The sequence below is a fragment of the Chaetodon trifascialis genome, chromosome 9, assembly GCF_039877785.1.
Source record: "Chaetodon trifascialis isolate fChaTrf1 chromosome 9, fChaTrf1.hap1, whole genome shotgun sequence".
NCBI classification, from domain to species: Eukaryota; Metazoa; Chordata; class Actinopteri; order Chaetodontiformes; family Chaetodontidae; genus Chaetodon; species Chaetodon trifascialis.
The window spans coordinates 14,168,097-14,194,889 of NC_092064.1; the positions used below are offsets into that span (position 1 = coordinate 14,168,097).

At 41.5% G+C, this 26,793-nt stretch overlaps 1 protein-coding gene across 1 annotated transcript in view; it reads right to left on the reverse strand.

Annotated features, from left to right (window-relative positions):
- dner (delta/notch-like EGF repeat containing) overlaps positions 1-26,793 on the reverse strand; it is a 54,275-nt gene that overhangs the window by 19,716 nt on the left and 7,766 nt on the right. The window contains exons 2-3 of the mRNA XM_070970633.1: positions 2,883-3,227; positions 2,665-2,762 (exon numbers count right to left, since the gene is read on the reverse strand). Of these exons, the coding sequence (XP_070826734.1) occupies positions 2,665-2,762; positions 2,883-3,227 (443 nt within the window). The remainder of the gene's footprint in view (positions 1-2,664; positions 2,763-2,882; positions 3,228-26,793) is intronic.

The window sequence follows — 26,793 nt, forward strand, 5'->3', positions numbered from 1 at the left end:
TCTATTTCAACAACTGCTTGCATAACTAACGAGAACAATAATGATGATTATTGCCTCAACAGTACTTTTCAAACAAACAAGAAAAAGATTAAACTGGTGCATTATGTGTGGGAACTCCTGAGTGTTTGCCACAAGCTGTTTGAATTGTTGTTGGAAAATGAAATACCAAACTTGCCCTGTACACCTGTATAAAAGAGATGAGGAGAAAATAGTGATCAATTAAGCTTAACCAAAAGCCAGCCCTTAAGATGCCTTTAAAAAGTGACAATTTAGAGGCATAAAAGAGAAAACCTGACATTGCTCCTCACATGAGCCAACTTCAGACCTTCAGAAAAAGCCTGCAGGGCACAGCTCAGGACATAAAAGAATATATTTTACGTCGAGGGCAAGTTGGAGCGTCGCAGGTGGATCGGCACGACAGCTGTCCCAAAATGATGAAGCGAAGAGGGAGCAGAGCCCGAAGGTGAGGCTACGAGCGCTGGCCGAAATAATAAGATGGTGTACAGGCGACTTAGCAGTTAAAATGAGTTTTCCTTTGCAGGGTGTCTGGGCTCAGCCCCAAGGGACGATATGAGGAGCTCAGATATCTGGGGAAAATTCTTCAGGCTGCAATGAGCCGCTGGGCGTTTGATATACTGAAGGATAGTTATTTAAAAGGAAGCTCTGTGTTTTATATGTGTTTGAAAGGTAAAAGGCTCCATTTAATTTTGTAGTGTTTAAGTTGATTTAGAGGCCCGTCAATACAGATTACATTGACGAGACTATCATTTAAAGCACTTAATATTCTCACGAGTAACACTCAGCATTGAGGGCGTTGATGTTGCTGCATATAATGCTTGTATCTATACATGATTGCACACACACAGAGTATATATGCATCGACACCCTCTCTCTGTCTCCAGCCCTTTTGAGACTCAAGAGCTTTATTACATTATTATCAGCCTCTGCAAATCGATGACACTTTTGGATCACTGCTTCATTTCCATGTGCTGCATGTGTGTTGGTAATGTAAGTGTCCTTCCCTGCCCGCGTCTGAGTGTGCATTCAGGTGTTGTTTTGTAATTATACAAGCAGCATCAGTTGATTAACTCACAGCTTGTGGTCAGGGTCCGGAGTCGTGCCTACCGTCTATAATGAGGGGCAACATCAAGGACACGCAACGTTCATCTTGACCAATGCTTCTCTGCATTATTCAGCGACCCTCATTTATTGAGCCACTGTATTACTGTTTATGAGAAAACATGCTCTGAGACACTGATTACACCTGGAGTGGTGTAATCAGTGTCTCAGGTACAAGAGGTGGGTCACGAGGAGATTCAAACGCAAGGTTATTAGTTACAAAAGCTACAAGCTGTGTAAGGGTGCCAGCAAAAGTTGCTGCATGGAAAATATTCAGATAAACTGCTGTGCAGAGTAGATTCTTTTCTTTCTGGTCATTATGCAGAGAGTATATTGTGCAGCATGCTTTGTTGTTATTCTTGTTGATTGGGATCCAAAAAACAGGCTGAATTTTATTAATTAATGTAGTTTTTAGGTTAGATTCTGCAAGTTTGTGTCCTTATTTAACACCAAGCTGAAAACTACTTCGTCACTGATCGTTTCTGGTTCAGAGTTTTATGTCTGCTGCGCCTGTGACCACTCCTGTCACCTGTGAACACATCCTGTGCTCATTTTACATCGCTGCTGTATTCACCTTTTATGGGTCAGACTATAATTATGAGCAGCCGAGGTGCAAAAGCAGCTGCTATTCTGAGTCAGAGTTTCTGACAGCTAAGACATCGCCTACTTTTCGAAAAGAGCTACAGAAGCGTCAACATCTATCAAAAGGTAAGAACGTAATCCACTGGAGGTCAACAAATAAGACTTTCATTTGTTGTTCATAATGCTTTTTAAAAGAACGCTAAGAATATCTTTTAAAGGACCTGCACACCCTCACAGGCATTTTCACTTATTCTGGCGGATTACACCTCCGCTCAGGATGGAGTTATTCCACATAATAGTAGAAGAGTCACAGAGATGTCCATCAACACCATGCCGGCCTGAGATGTGGTCCAATTAGGGGCTCCTGAAAACATCTAATTTTGAATAATTAATCTGACTCAGGAAAGTAACCAATATGTAGTAAGCATTCAGCATCAGTAGCACTGGTTAGTTTTAGGGTCCCTGGCCAAAATATAATGAAGCTGCCATCTGTAGTCTGCTGTGCAAACCACATCTGACGGGCAGTTAAAGGTCCAGTGTGTAGGAGTTCATGGCATCAGGCAGAGAGGTTGCAGATTGCAAACAAATGATCACCCCTTGCCTTATCCTTCTCTGTGGTCGCAAAAGGCCCTCTGTAGAGCCAGTGTTTGGTTTGTCCATTCTGGGCTACTGTAGAAACATGCAACAGACTCCCTCTGTAGATATGAAGAGCTCATTCTGAGGTAACCAAAACACAAAGCATAACTGTGAATATTATATTACCCTTTTCCCAATAGATCCCCCAAAGATCCCCCTATAGATTCCCCTGGACCTTTAATGGCAACAGCGTAGATACTGTACAATGCAAGAGGAAGCGGGCATAAACAGGGGCTGATGGCTGAAGTTTGTCCTCTGGCTTGTTAATGTGGCCCTGCTTTAAGGGGACAACAGTCAGTCAAAGAAAGTACTTAATGTTACTCTTACTTTACAGCTGTCTCTTCAGGCACCTCCAGAGAGAGAGTCAAAGTTCCTGATGTCAGCTCACACAGCTCAGGACTGACACAGTGCAGACCCTCTGTCACCTTAAACACACACGTGCACACACACACACACACACACACACACACACACACGTGTTAGTTCTTCATACATTTAAAAGATAAACCCACGGGAGCTCAAATTTAGCGTGGAAGTTATCTTACCCTGTCAGCCTCCCACGGCACCACCAGCAGCCTCTGCCCAGGTTTGGGTTGCCATGGCTGCAGGGTGGGAGGTGCCGGCGTTGTGGTGGAGGGGATGGTGGTTGGCTGTGGCGGCTGAGTGGCGGCCGTGGTGGTGGATGCGACCGGGGTAGCCAGCTCAGGAGCGGAGGGGGTGGCGGGGTCCCAGTCGGCAGCAGGCAGATCCAACAGGATCTGATCACACCTCTCCCCCTCGTAGCCTTCAGCGCAATCACAGGTGTAGGCCGGCTCCCCCTCCTCCCCGCTGTCGCTCCGGCTGCAGTTTCCATGGAGACAGGGGCTGCTGGCACATGGGTCTGTGAAAAACTGGAATGACAGAGAAAATAAATAAAAACAGGAAGAGTTCGAAAGAGAAAAGGAACAAAAACATTATTATCTGGCTGTGTTTCTCACTGCTGTCCTCTGCACCTGTCTGAGCACCTTTTCTGCCACTTTTTCACAATGAAAGCCCAAAATGGCAGCATGGGATAGAGCCTGATTGTAAATGGGCTCAAGAAGAGGGTCCTTAAACCACTGTGGTGAACAAGAAAGTGTAGACTGCAAGTAGTTCAAACCCTCAGTGAACATTTTCCTCTTTTATGCTCCTCGGCTACTTCTTTTATGGCTCTCACACTCAGCTTCCTTCTTGACACCTTCTGCTCTTTTCTTTTATTACAGTTTGACTCTTAATAAACTGCTGCAGGACTGCATGGCTCCTTTTCTTGCTCTTGCATTTTCCACTACAGTATGAATGTATGCATACCTGCACACACATACACACTTGTATTTTGTGCCCAAACAAGGTGTCTCTCGTCATGCAGCAATGAAAGAAATGCACCCTGACAGCCTCCTTCATGCTGATTTCCTCCATCAATAATTGATCATATTTGGAGGAAAACATTCCGGTATAGATGCTGAAGGTGAAAGAGGACAAAGCCAAGCGTTCAAAGCTTACTGCCTGACACCGTGTTGCCTTTTGCTCGGCTTTCAGAGCCTTCTTAGGCTTAAGATCGTCTATAATCCTGCAGGCTCTTATTTTTTTGGCAAATTCACTGAAACAACCTCAGGTATCTGCAGCTCCAGCTGTCCGATTTAAATATGTTCAGATAAGATTTTTAATAAAAACCCAGAGAAAAACAAAAAGCCAGGCTGGAGAGAGGGTGAACACAAGGATGGTAATGATGCTCAGACCAAATCCCTCGCCGCATATAGGCGCATGAACATATATATGTGTGTCTGCGAGACAGAAGCAGTGAGAGGCAGAACAACAGCATCATTAGCAGTCCGCTCTCTGCACGACCGAGTCACAGCTCATTAATGCTAATCTCTCTCAGGTTTTTACTCGCGATGCCTCTATCAAACTTTCTCTCGCTCTGAAGCACAGTCGTCCCAACGGTCCCAGCAAGCCACCGTACACAGTCTGCGGCTCATATCTCCGCTCAAACGGCGCCAGCGATTGAGCTCATCAACTTTGGTGAACAGCCATGTTGGCTTGTCTGGGTTAGAGGAAGCATTGGAGTCCAGCTCATGACCTTTTTCACCTGTCACTCCTGGTTTCCCTTCCACTCTAACAGTGGAAGAGTGTGCTCTAACAAAGCACCCGCCCACACACACACACACACACACACACACACACACACACACACACACACACACACACACACACACACACACACACACACACACACACACAGGACTAATGCAAGAGCAGAACAATATGATGTAAAATCCTGGGCACAACAAAAACACTGGCACATTTATCCCAGTAACAGTACATTTAACATTTGTGGGGGGAAAAAATCAAAAAAGCAGATGATTTATTTTTTAATTATTACTATTTTTACAGCCCCGGGTCACTTTATTAGGTACACCCAGACAATCTAATGCAATCCAGTCCAACAGCTCTGCCATGCTAACATCACAAAGTTTTTGTTTCTAGGAAGTATTAATTCAACTGTCTGACTACAACCTCAATAATAAAAATGTTGCTAAAGTAATTGCTCTCTGACAAATCAAAGCTTAACATTATTATCTTTGTAAAAGCATGATTTATGGCTGAGCTGTTAGCTGGACTGGATCATATTAGATTATAATAGATTAGATGATTAGACTGGTCGTACTGAAACGACAATTAATTTACAATGTTTTTTTGGTTTTTTTTTGGTTTTTTTTAGCTTTTTTAAGTCATTACTCAAAATCAATCAATGAAAAAACCCATCACTTCAACTGTGAAGTTTTGCTGTTTTTCTCTGTGTTATCACTGAGAATTAGAAGAGAATTATTTAAGGTTCTGGGCAATTAACTTCAAGATGTCACCTCTCAACTCAAAGACAGTTTTCTGACATGTTATAAACTGCAGGATTAACTGATTAATTCAATAGAAACATCGTAACATTAACTGTTAGTGAGAATTATGTATTGTTGCAGCCCTTGATTCTGGACTTTGGGCTAACTGGTTGGTTCAATGTCTGTGATTGTTGTGGCTTCACTCAAATCAGTTATATTAATTTAGATGATTTAGCAATTAAAAGTGTCATTTAGGTCAGTAAAAGATTCACAGTGTTACTAATTTCAAAGGCCTTACACACCCATCATCTCCCTACACAGGCGGCTACACTTATTTTCCTCATTAGGCCTCTTTTCAGGACAACTAATTAACAGTTCCCTTACTCTCTAGCTGCATCTGTTAAGGCATGATAACTTACACTTTTATCAACTTTGCCCTGATCCTTTAAAAATGTGCCTTGTCGCCCAGTCATAACTTATAATGTGGTGGCATCACTATTCGGTGTTTATGGTATTTTCTATTGCACCCAGTGGCATTAGTATTCATGCATTAAGGTCTATCTTCATGCAAGATGTTGCTTGTTATTCTCCAGCACCAAACAGCTCATACGCCCTGGGCTCTAGCAAACCATGTGAATCAATTTCTTCTAAGCAGCTGATAATAACCCACATTATTCCCTTTATCTATATTCCCACATGGACCAACAAACAGAACGAAGAAATCCTCCGAGCCCTAATTAATCGCTTCAGAAGGTGATGTGATCCACTTTCTAATTTGGGATGGCCACCCTGAAGAGGGGGGATCAATACAGCAGCATGGGGGGAAACAGAAGTGCTACTTAAAGCTGTGGTCGGCACTTCATTGTTGGCACCATTGCCCAAAAATTCCATGATAACCTTTCAGCATACTGTCATTCAAGCGGTCTGGGAGAAAGCCAAACTTCTCTATCTCTTCTTGGCTCTGTTTTCAGTCTTTAGAAAATCTAGCCTGTTCATATTGGCTGTTCTGAAAACGCAGATGCAGATGCACATCCCTTCAGACGCCACCTGTCTCCACACTTCATTTTAGCCCTGTGCCAGCGCTGGAGAAAATGAAAGTGAGACTCTGATTAAATGGTGGAAAATCCAGGAGAAAATCCTGCAGCTTGTGATAAATTTCCAATACCTCCTTCGCCTGTGATAGTGTATAGTCCAAAAACACGCGTGAACACGTCCCACACAGAGCTTCAGGCTCAATATGTTTGATGCCATGGCACTCGTATCAAAGAGTGGCGAAGAAGCGTGATGACAAACAGTGGGGAATAACTTTTAAGGGGGGACAGTGGTGTGTGTGTGCGTCTGTGCGGTGTATTAGCTGCTCGTCTCGTTGTTAGACAGCATCGCAGCTGCCTCTGAGGCCTGGGGCGCTCTGCCCTGAGCCATGCAGCGGTGGGGGGCGTCTTTGAGGAGATGAGCTGTGGCGAGAGTGATTGTGGTCTACTCTCATGGCGTGGAGAGCGGGCCCTGTGAGGCCTGAGGTTTGGAGGGTAACCAACTCCTTCTGCTGCCATTTGAACTTGTGGGTTCAGTGGGAGGGGGCTCAGTGGAGTGATCTGAGGCAGACAGACAGACAGACAGACAGACAGACAGACAGACAGACAGACAGACAGACAGACAGACAGACAGACAGACAGACAGACAGACAGACAGACAGACAGACAGACAAGCGGAGGGTTTTTGCATTGTGTATGTTTAATTGCTGCCAACTGCAGCTTTAGCTGTTGACATCATAAATCTAACCAGTTGGAGAGGCTGGATGACACACACACACACACACACACACACACACACACACACACACACACACACACACACACACACACACACACACACAAACTGTGTAGGACGATACATTTATGCATGTGAGCACATTCATTCCTGCACATTGTGTTTTAATTGGACTGGATTTAAGCAGGTGAAGGGAGGGAAACAGACAAACAGCATAAAATCGTAAAAGGAAACAGGATCTTGGCTGTGGCTTTATCCAGTTGGAACATCATAACTTAAACATGAAACTCAGCAAATGGATAGATTAATTTAGCAGAGCAAAGTGAACATGTGACCACTATATTGCATCTCAGTCCCCACACTGGTAACATATTAATAATGGAAGTTAGACACAGACAAATGGCTGACTAAGCCTGGTGAGAACGCACCTACACATGGTTCGAGTGAAATGCCTTCATTTCATACAGTAATTGCGTTGAGTTCAGCTGCTCCTAAAATACTGAGCATGCAAGATCAAGCAAGCAAACTGTACAATGCTTTTGCAGGAGGCTATTTGTCGGCCCACCTGACAACCTGACCTCCTCTGACAGTTAACAAAGATGTTATGGTGATGTGGTGTCACGTTTTTATTGAGGATTGAGGCATCTTGACAGGAAAGGAAATCTTTATAGGCTGATGCAGATGCATCCAGTTGATTTGATGTGGCATGTCTCTTAGAAATGAGGAAGGCAAGAGAGTGTATGTAGTTTGACTTCAGGTTTGTTTAGCACAGCAGCAAGCTAAGATATTCATAAATGCTGGAAATCTTAAGGTTTATGGCTGAAATTCTGTTCCTTGGTGCCTTCTCATGGCATATAAAACACCCTCAAGAATCAATATTTTAATTTTGCAAGTGGTCCTCAGAAGTTTCCTGCAGGAAATACAACTAAATACAAGTGAACTGTTAATTATTAACGCATTAATATTTCTTTGGGTCTGAATTAAGCATTTATCTCCATTTTTCCTGGAAATATTTATTTGATTAAGAAATCATGAGCCCATAAAATGAAGCATGTTTAATCTACAATCACTACAATCATCATGGTGTTTAACGCCTCATAGAGCTGGGCTGCAGAGTTGTTGATAAATGAAACAAACCTTAATAAGCAGGAGGATTGGCAGAGGTGTCCTTGAGCCAGCCATTACAGTGAATCTAGCTCAACAGATCGGAAGCTGCCCTCTGACCTCCGAGAGAGTAAAAAGAGGATTTCTCCACACGGATTTATAAATGTTACAAAACTGCCCGCTAGCGTCATTATATCACTTTATCCAGGCGGTGAGCTGAGTTATATTGCAGTCCGCAGAAATGTGGTAAACTGACATCACAAAATCAGCGGGTGGTGTTAAGCAGAGGGCATTATGAGAAAAAGTGAGGAAAACAAAGCAGCAGAATGATTTGCCAGCAGCGAGGGATTCTACAACCTGCTGCTGTATGTATTACCCTGCTACTATGTGTTTACATGTTGTTCATTGATTTTATGTATTTCAGTTAACAAACGCACAGCAAATACCAGCTGGTTCTTTTATCGCAGCTGTTTAATAAGTTTTAAGCTCACATTAACGGTAGAGCTATACAATAAGCTAAGTGGGTCTCTCCACACCCTTGTCAGAGTCATGTGTCCTAAATTCATAAGTTACTAATCGACTCATCCTAATTTTTTAGGACATTTCAGCAGACCCTCATCAATTCACCTCCCATGTAAAGGGGTTATCAGATGTTAAGGGGTATGCCATGAGAGGTCTGGGAAGCAAAAATCAGAATAGAGTGGGTGGACTACATGTATAAAAATATGTGCAAACAACTTTTTAAGGACTCAGTGTTGTTTGTAGCCATATGACTGAGCAGTATGTGATCCTTCAAGTAAAACTAGAGAACTCCAGCTGCTGGATTCATGAGAGTTTTCCAGTGTCTGTGGTCTGAATCAGCTCAGAAAAAAATGCTACAATGCTGTATGTGCAAACACAGCACCAACGCTGTGTTTTGCTGGTCAGTTATTTGGTGCGGGCTGCATGGTGAATGTTTGCCTATCGTCATCATTTCAATGAACACAACATGTTTTATGTACTTCTGGCCTGGGAATATTGAGGAATATTACAATGCGGCAACATACATTGATGCTTTAGGTAACTGTTGCCATTGAAGACTAACTTACCTGCTCTGAACTCTGACCTCAGCCCCATCCAACACCTTTGGGATAAACTGAAACACTGACTGTGGCTGGATGGGAGTAAATCTTGCAAAGAAGGTGTATTGTGTAGATGTCCAAGTCCAGTTGGGTACAAGTGGAGGAAGGCACCTTCAAATGAAGTGTGAGAATGTGAAAGGGGTCACTTGTAGTGATGAACCAACAGAGAATTATCACCTTAATCTGCTGCTCCCCTCAGTTTAACAGATCTTCAGCTGTTGTTTTCAGAGAAAGTGCTCTACAAACCAACCACATACTACCTGCTCAGCAGCAACATCAGACAGACGCAGTAAGCAACCAGCTGGTGAACATAGTGAAGCATTTAGCAGCTACAAAGCCAGATATTTCCCTCCGGAGCTGCTGAAAACCAAAAGCGGAGCTAAAAGAGAATTTACACTGGTCTTAGATTCACCAGGTGGACACAAGCATGAAACCTATTCAATGATAATGTTTCTCCATACCTGCTGACTGTCTTAATAATCAACTGTTTGCTAACAATATGAACTTAAAAGGTGATGATATGTCAGTGTCGTGTCCCTGAGTGGCTAGAAACAAACACAAAAGAGCAGTTACTGCAGGTTTAACTAATTCAGGAGTTTGTAATTTCAGTGTGTGGACATTTCTTTGCTGAACAAAATCTACCCAATTCTTAGAGAATGCTATAATGTTTGGGTCTCCTCTTTGTTTCAGTCACTGCTTTTCCTTAAATGAGAGATCTTTATTTTGCTAAAGAGGGTTCTCTCAGATCAACAGCTAAGTTCAACAAGGTCCAGTGAACCTACAACCCTGATGGAGCTGGAGCCATCGGCTCTTTCATAACAGCAGTTAACTGAGCGCTCCATTTCACCAGTTTATCAGCCACTTATGTTTATGGGTGACTCATTTGAGCGGTGGGCCATAATGCTGCAGGGGTTCACTTTAATAGCCAGATCGTTCAGCTAATCACACACACAAAATTAGTTTGAAGGGCAGTGATGACTACACTGCAAGAAATGATTCTGTGGTCATGTAGATTTTAATTAATGTACTACGTAAAATATATTCAATATAATTGTGTCTTTGATTTTGTGGCAGTCTATCTTTTATTTAGCATTTCCGCTATCATGTTTCCTATGTCCCTTGCATGTTGTTGATATATCCTCCTCACTATGTTCTTATGAAATTGCGTAAATAAGTACATTGGTTTTAATGTTACGGATAGACACCTTTCCAAAAGCGAAATATTAGGTGTTATCGCTGCTCATATAACGAGCATCTTACTTTTTGAACTGCACCTGCCTCACTTCCATTTACTTGTCTTACTTCCTTTGTGTGGACTGGAGCTCATCTTCCCGCCGGGCAGGTAATGTAACCTTTCTGTAGTTTCACTGTTTTGTTGCGACTTGCAATGTGAAGGTAACTTATCTAAAACACATGTGAAGTCAGTGTATTAACAGTGTTATGTTTTAGAGCTGCACGTTTATTTCTTTTCATGCATAAATCTATTAATTTAAGTGTGTTAATCCCCCACTAGCAGCGGTTAGCAGTTAGCAAGTGTGGAGGAAGGCTAGCATGGCAGCTGCCTGGAAACATTTTAGGCAAGAAATGGGAAATGCAGTAACAAAAAAATTGCTTCATATTTGATTGGCGCTGTTTAGTTTAATTGTTGGGAGATTGTTGGCTGATGAAAATGAGCAGAGCTTGGAGAAAGCAAGGGAAGAGCTGGTCACCGAGTCAAAGAAGAAGAACAACGAAAAGATAACCAAGGACAAAATGAGCAAAACATTTGCCCTCAGATGACATGAAATCATCAATCAGTGTCCAAGTGTTCAGCCATTAAGGACCGCTGGCCTGCCCTGTTTGACCCCTCTCAAGTGAGTTGTAATTTGAAATTCCTGTTAAGAGATAAGAAATGAAAATGTCCAAACGACAACCCGTTAAGGGATTGCTTCCAAATAATTTTGGCAAATTGACTTGATCAAAGATCCCCTCCAGACTGGTTTTAAGGTGCGTAAAAATACTTTTACTAAGTGGCTAAGGACTGATGTGATACCTTTGTCTCCTGTGTCACCTTTTACAAAACATTTGAAGTCAGCATTCTGTCCTTTTCAGAGTTCTGGTTGAAATGCGACTGTGGTTGCAGTGTACAATGTTATGCTATACAATGTGTAGAAAGCAAAAAAGTGAATTCTGCACTTTCCGGGTCATAGACCAGTTATTCCTAAGAAAGAAAAATATTTTGATTAAATTCATTGTATAGATTAAATTCAATGCACTGATTAAAGTAGATGATTATTACCCAATTATATATCACTGATATGTAGAATTAAATAAACTTTTATTAGTACTATTTACACATTGAGAAGTTTATCTTTTTCAAATCAACTCAATATTTTTGTTTAGGTTTTAATTGTTTATTGTTTTCTATTCAAATCTACTCATATTAAATGATTAACTATTAAGGTCCTCATTTAATTAATATTTACGCAATATTAAACACATTGAAATTTAATTAATAATATTGCTTGTAATCTGTTGCCTCATTTTTACTGAGTAGATATGGTGTATCTTTTCTTACAGTGTACAACTGCACAAGAAAATACAGCTGAAAGATACACGTGAAGAAAACAGCATAGTTTCAAGCTGAGGGAATGCAGGAAAATGATGGAAGAAGGGCTGAATGTTATATTTCATTTCATTTTAATAAAAAAAAAGTCCCTCCACAGCTTTATCAGTGTTTTCTTTGTAGTAGTAGTAGTAGTAGTAGTATAAGTAGTGGTAGTGTTATCATCATTAGTGTATGTGTGTCCCGGGTAAGATCCCGGCCGAGGTTGTTATTATTATTATTATTAGTGTGTGCGTGTCCAGGGTCGGATCCTGGGTCTAGTGCCGGGTTGGACCTGGGTAAGTCCCGGGTCGGATCCAACGTCAGATCCTGGGTAAGTCCCAGGTAATTTTGCTGGACATTGCCGGGACGGACCCGGAACTCTCCCGGATCGGCCCCAGAACTTACCTGGGAAATTTCCTTGTCAGTCCCAGGTAAGTTCCAGGTCGGTCCCGGCAATGTCCCGGGAAATTTCTGGGTAAGATCCGGCCCGGGTTGCTGATATTATTATTATTACCATTAATGAATGTGTGACTAGACATTAGTCTAGTTTTAGCTGCTCTGCACTGACTTCCTGCAACTGCTATTACTATTAGTGTGTGTGTGTCTGACATGTGTACAGATGCACTGATGGATGCACCTTATTTTCAAAATAAAACTTCTTTCAGACTCTGATGATCAATAAAACATTTTTTGTTCAGTCTCTCTGTTCGGTGGTTGGGGAGCACTGGCCTAGCAGATCATTTATAACAGGCTTTTCACCATTTTGAATGCAAAACATACACAATCGCAAAACAGAGGAAGAGGAGCATTCTCCCAGAGGTATGCACAAGACACAACACACAATCACAGGAAAAGGTGAGCATGTGACGCTGTGAGGGGCTGATGTGGACACTCAGCAGTTTGCTGAACTTGTTCTGCAGTTCCTTTGTAACGATCAAGCTGTGTTGCCATGGCTACAGTAGCTAGGTAACGTGAGAGCAATTAGCACACAGTCCTATACAGAGAGAGAGAGAGTGTGTGTGTGTGTGTGTGTGTGTGTGTGTGTGTGTGTGTGTGTGTGTGTGTGTGTGTGTGTGTGCACGCGTGTGTGTTTTCACTCCCCCACCGCATCTGTTCTCTGCACACACAGTATCAATATTTGCCCAAAGAGTCCCATCATGCTGCAGAGAGACCATCCATCTTATAATCCACTTATTTCCTCATCTGGGCTGTTTATCACCACTTTGCCTCCCTCAGTCAGGCTGATAGCACCCCCCACTGTGGAGGGACAATAGATACAGACAGTATTTGCTTAATCACTCTCTCATGAAAACACTTCCTCACTAGTAAGGAAAATATCTCTGCAGGAGCTCAGAGAGGACAAATTTGTCTCATAAACAGTTCCTCCAGAGATGAGGGGACATGGCCTGGGTCATGATCTGGACGAGTACATGTACTGTAATTCACTGACGCCACAGTGTATCTGCTGTGTCTGTCGGTGAAGTTTGAACCCCAACTGCACAACATCTTCAGCCACTTCCTTCTTCCTTATGTTTGTATCTGAGCTGAAAATGAGCAAACAAACTGTAAACAGAATTATTACAGTGTGTTTTTTGCATCGCATTCTGTGTTTTGTCCTCTTTCTCTAACCACACATGCATACTTTATGAGAAAATGACCACATCTCTTGACAATGATGAGGGCAGATTGTATCTCATTCTTGTAAAAAAACATCTTATCTCTTATAAAGCTGACTTTAGAGTCTGATGGGGAATAGTTTACAGTTACTAATGTCAACTGGCAGAAAGATCGACACAAGAAGAGGTTTTCTGTGTAGAGGTGTAATGAGGCTGGCTTTCTAATTTTCACTTTATATGCAGACATTTTCACTTGAATAATTGCAGACTGCGAGTCAATGCATCAGCTGTCACTGTTTCCAATGTAAGACAGGAGAAAATGAGGTGAGGGTGTCGATTCACAGATACAGCAAGAACTAATCGTTACATGCTTCAACTTGCAGTTAACTTATCATTGTCAACTATATGTGCATTTCACAATTCAGAGTTATCCAGGAGCTACCAAACAAGGCTAAAGGTCTACAGCCATGCTCGCAGCTCTGTGATGCTGCACTGGCAGGGCAGTGCTACAAGCTAAATGCTAACTTCTGCATGGTAACATGCTCACAGTGGCAGTGCTATCATGGTTAAAACCTCTTCAAATACGAGCGCTCCCTGTACAGGGGGCAGCGTGAGATGCGTGCAGAATTCAGATGATTAATGCTCACGCTAGGAAGCACCAATCCTACTCGTAGCATACCAGAATGATGGGGAGAAACAGCTAAAAGCCACTACCAAGCATTGCCACCCAAACGAAACATAATTCATACCCCAAGAACTTATATGGGCACGTAAAAAAACGACGAAAATAGCGAACATCCACTATAGAGCGTCTGCTGATATCACCACTTCCTGGTAACCTGGTATTATATGAAAGCAGAGAGTCTGCTGATCATGAAGATGTCTGCCTCCTCACTGTACGACGAAAAGTTGGCGAGCTAGCAGGCAAAGAGTAGCAGAAAAATACTTTCATAAAGTATGTCTTACCTTTGCTGTTTTGTGGTCAAAAGTTATGTTCCAGCTTGAAAAAAAACGCTGCTTTGTAGGCAGAGATAAAAATAAAAAAAATTCTGCTATGTTCAAGATGAATTTACTCTGACACAGTAACACATATCTTGATTCTGACACTTCTGTAGTAACCTCACAGGTCTTCGCTCACAGCCCTTGTAGTTGTGAAGATATACTCTATTTTTGGAGACGGATTGTATTGAAGAGGTTAAGAAGGTATAAAGGTATAAAGCTTGGCATGTTCACCTTCTTAGTTTAGCATGGTGGCACGCTAACATCTGGTAATTAACACTAAATACGAAGTCGAGCTGAGGCTGATGGGAGTGTTACTAGAGTTTGGAGTATATAGTCATAAGAGCAGTGAATAAATATATTCTGCAAATTTATCAGTCTAGTCCCTTCTTCCCCTTTGAGGTCCAAACTGCTAGCCTGACCGTTGGCTGCTGGTGTGCAACGTTGCCACATTGACTTGCAGCTCGGTAACTAGAGCTCTGTCCTTGTTTCTTCTGCGTTGTGCTGTTGCAATGCTGCTAAGCCAACACAGTCTGATCCGAAACATAATAATGCTGTTTGAAATTCAAGTGAAATCCAGAGGCCGTTGAGCACTTTGACTTGTGGTTTGTGGTGCGTTTCAGCCACAGCTGTCTGATTGCACGAGGAAATCTTCACAAAAATCCAAATCTCAGCACCTTAATGCTTCACTTGATGTCATTTTGAATTAGTAAGTCGAAAAACTAGAAAACATTCAGACATTTGAATGCAATGGCTGTGAAATAGGGTAGTGAGTCAACTGAAAATCTATTAGGCAAGAAAAAAAGCAGGAGGATCATAATGTTTCAGTAACAGCGTTTCAGATTACGATGGTACGCTGCTCTCACGGCAGTCTCACTGTGAGCAGAAACTTCACATGTCTACAAGGGTCTTATTTTTCATGTTTTACTAATGAGAGATGTAGTTAAAAATTGATGCATCTGATCTAGATCCATCTTCTTTTTAAGACTGAGCGTATGCTCGTCAAGCATTTGCTGTTTGCTGAATTCAAGGCTGCTGAGAGAAACTGGAGCACCTCTGCATTGCGTTATGTCAGAGACGCAGAACAAATATCAGGAAATATAAGGCTGGAGAGAAAGTACAACCTTGTAACACACAGGCCGTGTACCTTACAGCACACACACAGCTATAACTACATTACTCTCCACAGACTGACAGCTGTGAAACACACTGCATCACCACGGTGGTTAGGGAATTACAAGCAGAACTACAGCCAGGGAACAAATAATCTGTAATTATATAATCAATCACACAGCAATTAGCTGGATGAACCAAATTAAACTTTCATATAGCCAGCAGTAATTTTTATCTCAAATGTGCGGTGCGTAATGAGCCCCCGCAATCCAGCTAAAACAAAATATTTAATTCATGACAGTGACAAAATAATACTTGAAAATCATCCCTCAATAGAGCCTTTTTCCCCCTGCAGTATCCTCTCATGAGGTTTGAGCCCCGGGATGTGATCTGATTATATAAAGAAAACCCAAGAAAGATCCAGAAATGAGTCAATACATTCAGAAAACCGTGAAAATCGCCACTGGTACGTAATTTACTGTTAACTACTAATCGAGAGAAAAATGTTCTTTGGTGGAAATATATGTTTTTATATACCCACAGGAATGTGTTGAAGCACAGCCCACAACTTTTTTTGAGTTCGTATCTTTGTGTCCAGAGATGAAGTCCCAGGAAAATGATGCACTTTCCCACAATGCATCCCTCCTTTATGAGCAGAGTGACTCAGAGATTGAAATGCAGCCGAGCAGGAAGAAGTGGGCCGAATGAAGCATAAAACAAGGCAAATAAACCAAAGAGAAAGGCATCAACACAGCAGAGACGTGGTTCAGACAGCAGTTGATAAGGACACAAGAGCTTTCGAGTGAATATATTTCTGGATACCAAACAGTCTGCGCCAAAGACGGATGCTGTACTTTTGTTTACCTTGAGCAAATTATGACACATACAGAGCTCTGTGAAAACTACGAACAAGGAATACCTTCAAATATATACAGAAGAGAAAGAAACAGGGACATTATGGAGCTGTTTTATATGGATTTGCTCCTGTACTCAAAATGTCTCCAACTGTAAAGTGACTACAAGCTTGTCAAAGGAATAAGCCCAGTCTTAGGCTTTTTATGTAATTCTCACATAATGATGCAAGACTGTGTCAAACATTTCTATCCTCGCAAGAAAGTGACGGCTTTGTTCGCAGGCAGAGGATAAATGTTTTTGCAAGCGAGTCTAATCTCTGCCCCTCTTCCTAATACAATAGACTGATGGGAAACAAGCTGTGTAACTCCATAAATGTTGAATAAAACTCAAAGACTTGATGAGTCACTGCCACTGTGAATACAATGTTTTGTAGCATTTTTTTTTTTTGTTTTAAATTTCACACCCTTTGAATAACACCTTGGCTTAGTTTTGAAGCTTTTACTATTGAAAAAGAAATACTCGATATAGATCAATCCTGCATGTTTTGTGTGCTATTTAGTAGTTAAAATGAAAGGAGGGTATTGTTGTCTGCCCTGTACTACAAGGCTTCATTTCACTTCAGCTCAGAAGACATTTGACATTTAGTGTCTTGAAACAAACTCTCTTAAAATGCAGCAATAGCGCTGCGCCTGAAAACCTGAAAACGGAGTTCACCACCATCTCATCTCCAAGATGGCTGCTAGTAAGGTTTATTCAATCCAAGCTGCATTTTTACAATAAATGCAGTTAAACATCAGAAGTCCCAATATCCCATTCATCGAAGCCTACAGTTTTCAGGACACGAAGAAATGCTCTTAGCACCAGGCAGCAGACGAAGTAAGTGATTAGCTTGTGAAGAAGGTCCTGCTAAAACTAAAGATCCAAATGGACCAAACCAGCGCTAAATGAAGAGTGAATACTGGACTTACATTTGCCATTTGGCTGCAAACACAATCCCAACTGCATGCAAACGTTGCTGTGTGTCAACTCATTAACTCGTCAACTCATCAGAGAGAACAGCTGAGCTCAGGAGAGAGGTGGCTGTTATTCTGACGGAATGATTGGATGCTTTCTGCTGCCTAATGGCCAAAGATTTGCTCATGTGTATTTGGAAACTGTGCAATAAAAACTGGGCCGTTGTTATAAAATTCACCTAATTTTGGAATTAACTAAGTCATTAATTGCATTGCATTAATTACATTTCATTATTTATCTTTCTCAAAATGGGCTGTTTTCTTCCCACAAGGCAAAGACAGTCATCTGAGAGACTCTAAATATTCTGTCGGTGTGAATGTGACTGTTAAATAAGTTTGTCTGTCTACATTAGCTCTGCGGTGACGGACTGTCAACCTGTCATGGATGTATTTTTGCAGCGATAGGCTCTGGTACGGCCCTCTGAGCAGGAAAAGTGGATGAAGAAAGTAAATGGTTGACATTGCTTGGCTTCTGTAGGAAGAGCTGAAAGCCATGACACTTTTTTTTTTTTTTTTTTTTTAAATAAAAAGGAATTCACCTGTCGCACTGTTGTCTTACTCCGTCGACCATATCAGCTCAATAATATTCAAAGACAGGCTAATGCAGCGTTTTGAGCTCCTGCTTTAGCATTTAAGCAATATCCCGTCAGTATCCCAGGCAGACATTATTGTTGTTATGATTTATTAAACCCGTCAGTCAGGAAACCACCCAGCATGAAACCCCTCATGATCCAGCTTCATCACATCTGCTGTCAGCACAGACACAACTCGAAGAAGCCGTTTTAGATACTCAGCTGGAGACTTTTTCTCATTTCCGTCATGGTCATGAATGGACGAGCAGGTGATTGGTGGGATGGACTTGTGTTAGAAAACTGACTAAATAGGAAGTGCCTGTCTTTTCTTGCACCTTCTTTTGTCACCTTTACCTTCCTTTAAAATGTGCAGGGTGCTTTCAGCCTTTTTCTATCACAGTCTTTCAGAGAGTTTTGTTGGACAAAGAGAAACTGAACAGATGTCGTCATCTGTATCAGAAGAATTCCTTAAAATACATTAATGCTGTGACCCAATTTAGCTACTAGTTTAAGAACCACGGCAGTGTTAAAAAAACACTCCTCAGGCCTTTGGCTGTTTGGTGAAAAGCAGACAGACAGACAGACAGACATGGATCAAATCATCAGCTGAGAAGAGAGTGACAGCTGTCGAGTGATATGAGGGCTGAGGTGCCAACAAGGCTGTTCAGATTAAAAACGAAAAAAATGCAAACTACATCTAGACACAACAAAGTAGATTCATAAATAAATAAAGCAACAAAAAAAGAAAGAAACTTGAGTAAAAGAACACAGACTTTTTTTACAGACACTCAAAAAAGATCTGTACAAGCTTTAATTTCCCCATTTGGGAATTGGGAATAGAAAAAGAAAATGAAGTTTTTGTACAATTTGCAATATTGCAAAATAAAAATGGTACAAGAGCAATTGAAAAGAGGAACGATCCACATGCCAAGATGTTTTCTGGTTTTTCGTGCACAGTAGAACGAGTACTCAGATATTCTGGCCCAGCAGGAGCAACAGCAGCAGCAGATCCTGTGAAAATCCAGCTGTGCTCTTTCGCAAACTGTGACTTTTCTTTTCTTATATAACCAAGAGAAGTCAGTCTTTACTCAGTTATCTTCACTTGTATGCGGTTCCAAGAAGCTGCGGGCTTCACCAACTTGTTTAAAACGCGCATTTGATCACATTTTATCTTGTAAGCCGTTCTGTGTTTGAAGCAACAATGGAACGAAGAGTGTCAGCTGTCAGTCCTGATATCTGCACAGTGATTGACGAGTCTGAGACAGAGCTAAAGCAGGAAGAGATGGTGATCTCAGAGAATGCATCCAGAAGTTAAAGCTGCTACAGTCTGAATCTCTCATATTCACAATGGATATAATGACTACTTGTATGTGAAAGGGGTTCCTCAAGGTGTCAAATCATCATCTTTTACCCCTTTTTGGTTCATTTTTGACTCCAAATGAATGCTCATGTTGCTCTGTGTCTGCTGAATGTGCTGTCTGCTAAAACAGCCATCAAAGCAACTTTAAGTCCAGATGAAACTGGACTTAAAGTTCATCTAGAGGCAGAAATAACATTGAATTTCTTTATTAGACCGAGTCATGTGATAAATCTTATTGATGAGTTGCCATCCCTCCAGCAACAAGAGAGACAGAAATCATGCAAAGACTCAATGCTTGTTTACTATCATCTATTAAATGTGAAACCATGCAGGGGGTCATTCCGAAAAAAGGATGAATAATTGTTCTAAAAAATCACTGGCTCCTGGAATCGTATTGTTCTCTTATGCTCTGCAAGCCTACATTTTCCAAAATCATATCCCAAATCATTTTGGGACACAGACACCTCAATCTGTAGCCATCTGCTTCACATTCATCCAAGTTGTTGTACCATCCAGTAACACAAGACAACGCTTGTGTTGTGGCCAGAAAGTGTCTTTTTGTCTGTGAGCCTTTAATGTTATCTATTTTTGCACTTCAAAGCGGCTGCCATCCCTCCCTCTCTCGCAAACTTCCTCATCACTTCCTGGGCCAGTGGCTTCAAAGAGCAACTCCTCTTTTAAAACGTGGATCTATGAAGCCTACACAAACATGGCCGAGCACCTTGATAAATTTCAATCTCTCCTTGATGCATAAATAGATGTAAATGGAGGAGCAGAGGAAAGATGGAGGGAAAAAACATGCTAATGAGGTGAAACTGCCCTTCATGCTCATAATTTTATATCCAAATAATATATTTTGCATTGCTGTGCTCGATCTCTGCATCTTCTCTCTTTTTATTGGTGCTTCATTGTTTTTGCACACAATCTGTCATTCAAAAGCCAATAGGCAGCAGGAGGACACTTACTCTGATCCACAAGGGCCCCATCAAGCGAATGACATTAAATAACCCCCCGTGATTGCCCAACACCGTCCCTCAAAAGACAATTACCTCGCAACTCCGCCAAATGGCAAAATAGACAATTAGATGGAGGCGGATTGATGCAAGAAAACGAAACCAAGAAGAGTGGGAGGAGGAGTAAGGAGTGAGGGGAGAATGATTAAAGAGAGGAGGTGTTGCAAGGCTCTATTTATACCTATCCAAGTAGAGGGGACTCAGGCGTCTCTTCTTGAGGGCTGGGACATGGTTGTCTGTCTTCTTATTCTATCAGACAGGGACTAAAATGGATTAGGAGCTTTCAGGCTCTTTGTGAATGTATCAGAAGCTGCTCTTGTAGCAGATGCACTGACAGATAGAGGGTGTTTTTGTTTGGAATTACATCTTCCGTACGCAGCTCTCTTACATTACAGCGACAGCAAGTCTGTCTGCTTGATAGATAATTTCTCTAGTGAGGACACTTCACAGCAAAGCAGTCATTCTTGATCAGCTGTGGCTTTAATACCAGTCCTGCATCTGTGTTGAGACACTGATGTACTAGAACAAACTATGCCACTTGAAATAATAGCCACTATTGCGCAGAGTGAAATATTTCTGTATTTAGACTATTCCTCTGCTGTACTGGACATGCAGTATGCAAAATTAAATATTTTGGGTCATGAACAGCACTTAACAAAGACATATAGTTGCTCTTGCTAACTGCTTATTCATTTTGAGTAAATATGTTTTAGTTGTTTTGTGGCATCGGCTTCGGAAAAAGTATGCATGGTTTTATGGTTTTATGTATGGTTTTCATACAAAGCTAGCAGGATGACATACTACAAACAAAATCAAACAAACATATTTACTCTGGCAAAATGGCTTAATTTAAATCAAACAAATGATAATGTTAATGTCTTTAAGTCATGCGATCGACTGTGCTTGTATGCATAGCTGCAATTATTAATTCAACTGTTCTTAAGTATGTTGTGTGTTAAAGTAAAAACTTGCACTCCGTAGAGTACAGATCTCTGCCAGGTGTGTCTGGAGGCATGTGGGTGGGGAACAGGGAGTGCAGGACACAGTGCATGTCCGAAGCACCAGCAATGTAAAATTTCAATTTCAATGTGAAAATACCAACAGAAGTATCTCCCAACACTAATGTGACAGCCATGGTAATCGTCCTGAGCAGAATCAAGGTTGCAAATATTGGCTGCACCTGAAATCTGATTTGCCACTGTAAGTGCCACTGGGCTATCCTAAATTATTAGTGGCTCTCTGAGTCAGAGGTGGGACCTTAGTTTGAAAAAGTGTTTGTTTGTAGGTTCAGTTTAATTTCAAGGACTTAAAGAATAAAGTATGGAAGCTGTATATTACATTTGTATGGTGCCACGCTGTGGTGTGGTGATTGGTAGGATGTGTCAGCTAATTGAATGTATAAAAAAAATAAGCACAGGAATGTAAGTAACAGTAATAAAGACACAGTAATGTTAGTAATTAGATCTGAGAAATGGAAAATGAATGCTATTCCAGCGTGTGCACATACATGCATGTACGTCATGTGGCCCCTGGGCCGCCCCAGCCAAAGACGTCTGGACATGCCACACACTACCTATAATGCCACTCTGTAGTGTCTATCATTTGACCCCTTTAAATTCCTTGTTTCCAGTTTGTAACAGTGGCTTTCTGTTCATGGGTAGTGGCTCCTATGATTAATCTCTGTGGCTGCTCATGTTGCATCATTTCTTATTAGTACATAACCAGCCAGATGAGCCATAGACAAAACAACAAAGACAGTTAACTGCACTGCTAGCACCAAACCAGCAAAACCTCTCACAAAAATCACTGTCACAGGTGAGTGGAGTAACTGACAACATGTTTACTGCCAGCCTGGAAATCTCAGCAGTAACAAGTATGACATGACCTTAATGTTCAACGTGTCCCTCAGTCCGTTACACTAAGACAGTATTGGTCTTTTTTTCATAGTTTTCACATCACGTTTCCTCCCCTCACTCGAGTCCCTCCATCGGGCACAAACAACAGCAACCACACCTCCATCTGGAGTGAGGATACTGGCATTTGTTCACAACTCCATATTTGACACCACACTCAACCAACTGTCCCTTCTGTCCTCGAAGGGATTCACAGCTGCATTGACAGGAGGAGGGAAGGTTGGCAATGATGACAAATAAAAGCTTTAGGATTAGATTGGTGGACCATAAATTACCATCCATTCATAATGAGAGTATAGAGTCATGGTCAAGGTGATGGTTTATCACCTGCACTGCCATATGAAAAATGGGCAGAATTACATCTGTCTTTCACAGCTGTGGTCTGACAGTGAACATATATCACTCGTTCATTACACATTCAGGACATTACAGCACGAGCACCACTGCTTCTGCAGCTGTGTTTTACTGTATTTTCCCTCTGCCGCCTTCTCTAAACCATTAAATCAGATGCAGACTCTGCTGTGCTGCACAGAAGACTTAATGATTTGGATGGAAGCCCTCCTCCTGGCTTTTAAGCTGTCTCTCGGTATGACATGCAGTTTCATCATTACGTTCTGCATAAAAAGTTACTGCCCACTGTGATCTGACTTACAGACGAGCAGGAACATTAGTTATTATACGTTATAGTAAATTCAGTGTTTAGATACAGATACTGCTTGTGGTGTGTGTCCAAAAGGTGAATAACAACCAAAAAAGTCTGGATGCTTTTATGATTTTATGAGGTGTTTGCGAGCCCGTGTAGCATGATTCATATCCAATCATGATACTATCACCTGTTACCAATCAACCTGTTTACCTGTGGAATGTTCCAAACAGGTGTTTTTGGAGCATTCCACATCTTTCCCAGTCTTTAGCTGCTCCTGTCCCAACGTGTTTGAAATGTGTTGCTGCATCAAATTTAGAATATCTATTTTATATCTATATATTTCATTTGAGTATATGTCAAAAGGGATAACAAATATATCACACTGTTACATTTGTGATTTACACGGTGTCCCAATTTTTTTGGAATCTGGGTTGTGCAGTATAAAGAAACGCCTTTCTGCAGGAGAAAAACATTATAATGCAATATAAAAGTGTTTCTCTCAGGCCACAGCTGGTGGAGCTGGATGTCATTCTGTGTTCCCTGTTCGCTCTGACCTACATACACAGAAGGTTCCTTGCAAAACAAGATATCCACTGTATGAAAAGAAGGTGACACCTACTGCTGACATGATTAAACGGCCGCTGGCATGAAAGAAAAACAGTTTCTGGAACTAAATCAAAGACTTGGAGTGTCTCAAGGCCTTCGGTGTTTTTGAAAAACAGAATGATTTCCAGGTCACATTTGATTGTTTTAAATAGTTATGTGGCAGATATTAAAATAACCAAAATCCCTCATTGCCTCATGTCAGGCTAAAAATGGGTCTGGAGCTGGTCCCACAGGGAATTAGTCGCTGGAACGTTGGAAGTGGAACATCCTGTTCCCATTGTCACCAAAAAAATCTGACGTGAATTATCACCATTTTTTACCTGCCTCTCATGCAGTCAGTAATAGCAGGAAGACTACAATGCACAGGAATAACTGGATCGTACAAAGGAGCAATATAGAAAACATGTCACACCTCCTACTGACTACTCAGTGTGTTTAATGTGGGCCACGTTATTTGTTCTTCTCCCCATGTGCACAGAAACAAAGTCCTCAACAAGGCACAAAGGAAGTAGCTCTGACATTGTCTGTTCTGTGTTACGCACTTTCCACCTGTTGATCTTTTAGCTCCCCCGTCATTGCTCTGTTGCCATGGAGACCCTGGAAGAAAAATGGGGGCAGAGCAATGAAATTGGGCCTCATAGTAGGAGGCTACACCGGATATGTATCATCGCTGTCCTCCCACCGGCTTTTTCCCCGAAGTGGAGGAAAATGCTTTTAGAAGCCACAATGGCGAAGACGCAGCGTTTCATTCAGTCTGAGGAGCTCCAGACCATCTGACTGTGATCTGCAGCACCACCCACAGAACACATTCAAACGATGGCAAGGGGGGAGAGAGAGATGGCAGGAGGGATGATGTAAACTGACAACATCAAAATATGATCCGGGGGGAATTTCTATAGGAAGTGAAGGGGACAAAGAAATCTATATTATAATTAGGATCATGGGTCAAAATTAGTACTTAAATGCAATAATGTAACTGCAGCATGTTAAAGGTTAAAATGGGTCAAGGTAGACTTTCTTCATCACCTGACCTCTCTTCATCACAGTATGAGAGGTTACCACCTAACAATCAAGTAAATTATGGGTTATAATAACCTACTTGCACAGTTGGCCTATATGACCATTTTTCGGGTGAGGACGGCCCGCCACTCAGACCCAATGCCCACCGGCTTCTTCTGAAGATTTTAATCTTCAGAAACAGGCTACAAATATATCATTTTCATATAATGAAAAGGCTAAATAGTTTCCTGAATCAGCTGGGCACTGAAGTTTTTAACAGAAATGACTCATTTGAGAGTATTTGAGTGGGGACTATTTTCAGCTGCAGATTAATACACATTTGCTGCTCTCAGTACTTCCAGCAGCGGGATGGTGTATGTGTACGATGACTCAAAATAAACTGCATGGTAATGAAGGACCAGATCCATCATTAATGATATTTTTGCATTTAGCTCATGAATTACTCAACTTACTTGATTGAGAGCTTTTAAGCATTTTTATGATGAGCAGCCTTGTTGTTGCTGTGTTCATGGAGTGTTTCGAGCTCTTAATAGCAGCCCCCAAATTCAAAAAAAAGAAAACAAAAACCCAAAAGGAGGACCTTTGGCAGTGGGACATTTAGAGAAAACAGAAGAAAACTTTTGTTTTTATTGATAAATGTGTGTTTTTAGTACTGACTCCTAAGCTCTGCTTATTATTATAATACAAAAATGTTGTTAAAAACACTTCAAGGCACAACTCATGTTAAAATGAGTCAAAATGCTTCTTCAGATCTGTTGTCATTAGTCATTTCACTTATTTGAGCTCCATATTTGTCAAAAATAAACAAGCAGTCTTGAATTACAGCTTATTTTTGAAAAGTTTCAAAGTTTTAATGAACTGTTGTGAACGTCTGAAGAGCCAAAAGAGGGCCATCTCATAAATGTGCATAGCCCCCACTGACAAGCAGCGATCGATGCTGCTGATCAATGAGGACTGATGTGATCAGAGTGGAGCAGTTGGGGGCGGATGAATCAGCAGGAGACGAAGCTCCAGACAGGATCGATTCCTCCTGCCTGAGAGATCGACTCTCCCCCACAGCTCAAACTGGAGTTTAACGCACATCACAGCTCACGTTGGATATTAACATTAAAAATCATCACAAACGCTGAGAACTTTTATGAAGTCACGTTTGGATAGAAGCTGAAGAGAAGCTGAGCTCATGTAATTCCTTAAATGCCTCCTTTTACAACATTATTGGGACAACAGTGGGCCAAATGTTTCATCAGTGTGAGAGACAAAATTGTGAAAGAAAGGCTAAAATTTTAAAGGACCAGCTATATTGATCTGAATAAAAACACAACCTGATTATAAAGAAGTGCATGAAAAGTTTTGAAACTCAAATGTAGTTAAATACCTGAACATGGAAGAAACAGCTGTAGCAGGTCTGAAGCTGTTTTAATTGGATTTATTAAAAAGCAGACCGTGGTCTTTAATACAAGCAAAGATGTGTTTTCGGTCTGTTAAATGGACGACCAGCATGAGCATATTTTGTTGTATTTGAACATTTTGACTTTGGCGTGCATGTTCCTGTTGGCGCCTTTATCCAACTACAATTAATATTGCTTTTTTAGAAAAATCCAATTTGAGGTGAATTTGTTCATTATTTACTTTTTGATGAATACATTTCCTGCTCAATCCCCAGCAGACAGACAAATTTTCCACAGCGCCGCTCCTATCAACTGGCAGACAGGCCCAGCTGTTAATACCAGCTAATCTCTGTGTCTAACGCCTGAGGCTGGTGTGCGCCTCGCTCCTCTCTGTCGGAGGTGCTCTGCTGGTCCTGAAGGGATTTTTTTTGGGAGAGGGGGGTTAAGCTGGCATTTATTGTCTGCAGCTAACAGAGGACGTTCACGACACACACCAGTACACACACGCGCGCGCGGGCAGCATTCTGGCTTGTCTCCCAGTTGGCTTCATTAAATAACATATTGTCAGATCAACTCAACTGACAACTAAGTTGTGTGTGTCTGAGGGGGAGACAGCAGGAGTCACTTGTGCATCTGTTACTGAGTCACTATCTTTTGGTAGGAAGAAGGCCAACAGAGCAGAGGCTGATACACACAGCAACTCTGTTGTCAGCCGCTTCACCACACACTAAAACACACTCGTATGGATCAGGTCTGTGTTGTGTCGAAGTCTGGTGGATTTGAGACTCCTCTTCCCCTGAATTTCTTTTTTTCCCATTAACATGAAGCATTCATGTTCAAGTCTGAGAAGGAGGTCATGATGTACTGACAGAACCCAATATTGTGTTCAAAGCTTGTGCCCTATCCAGTAAATC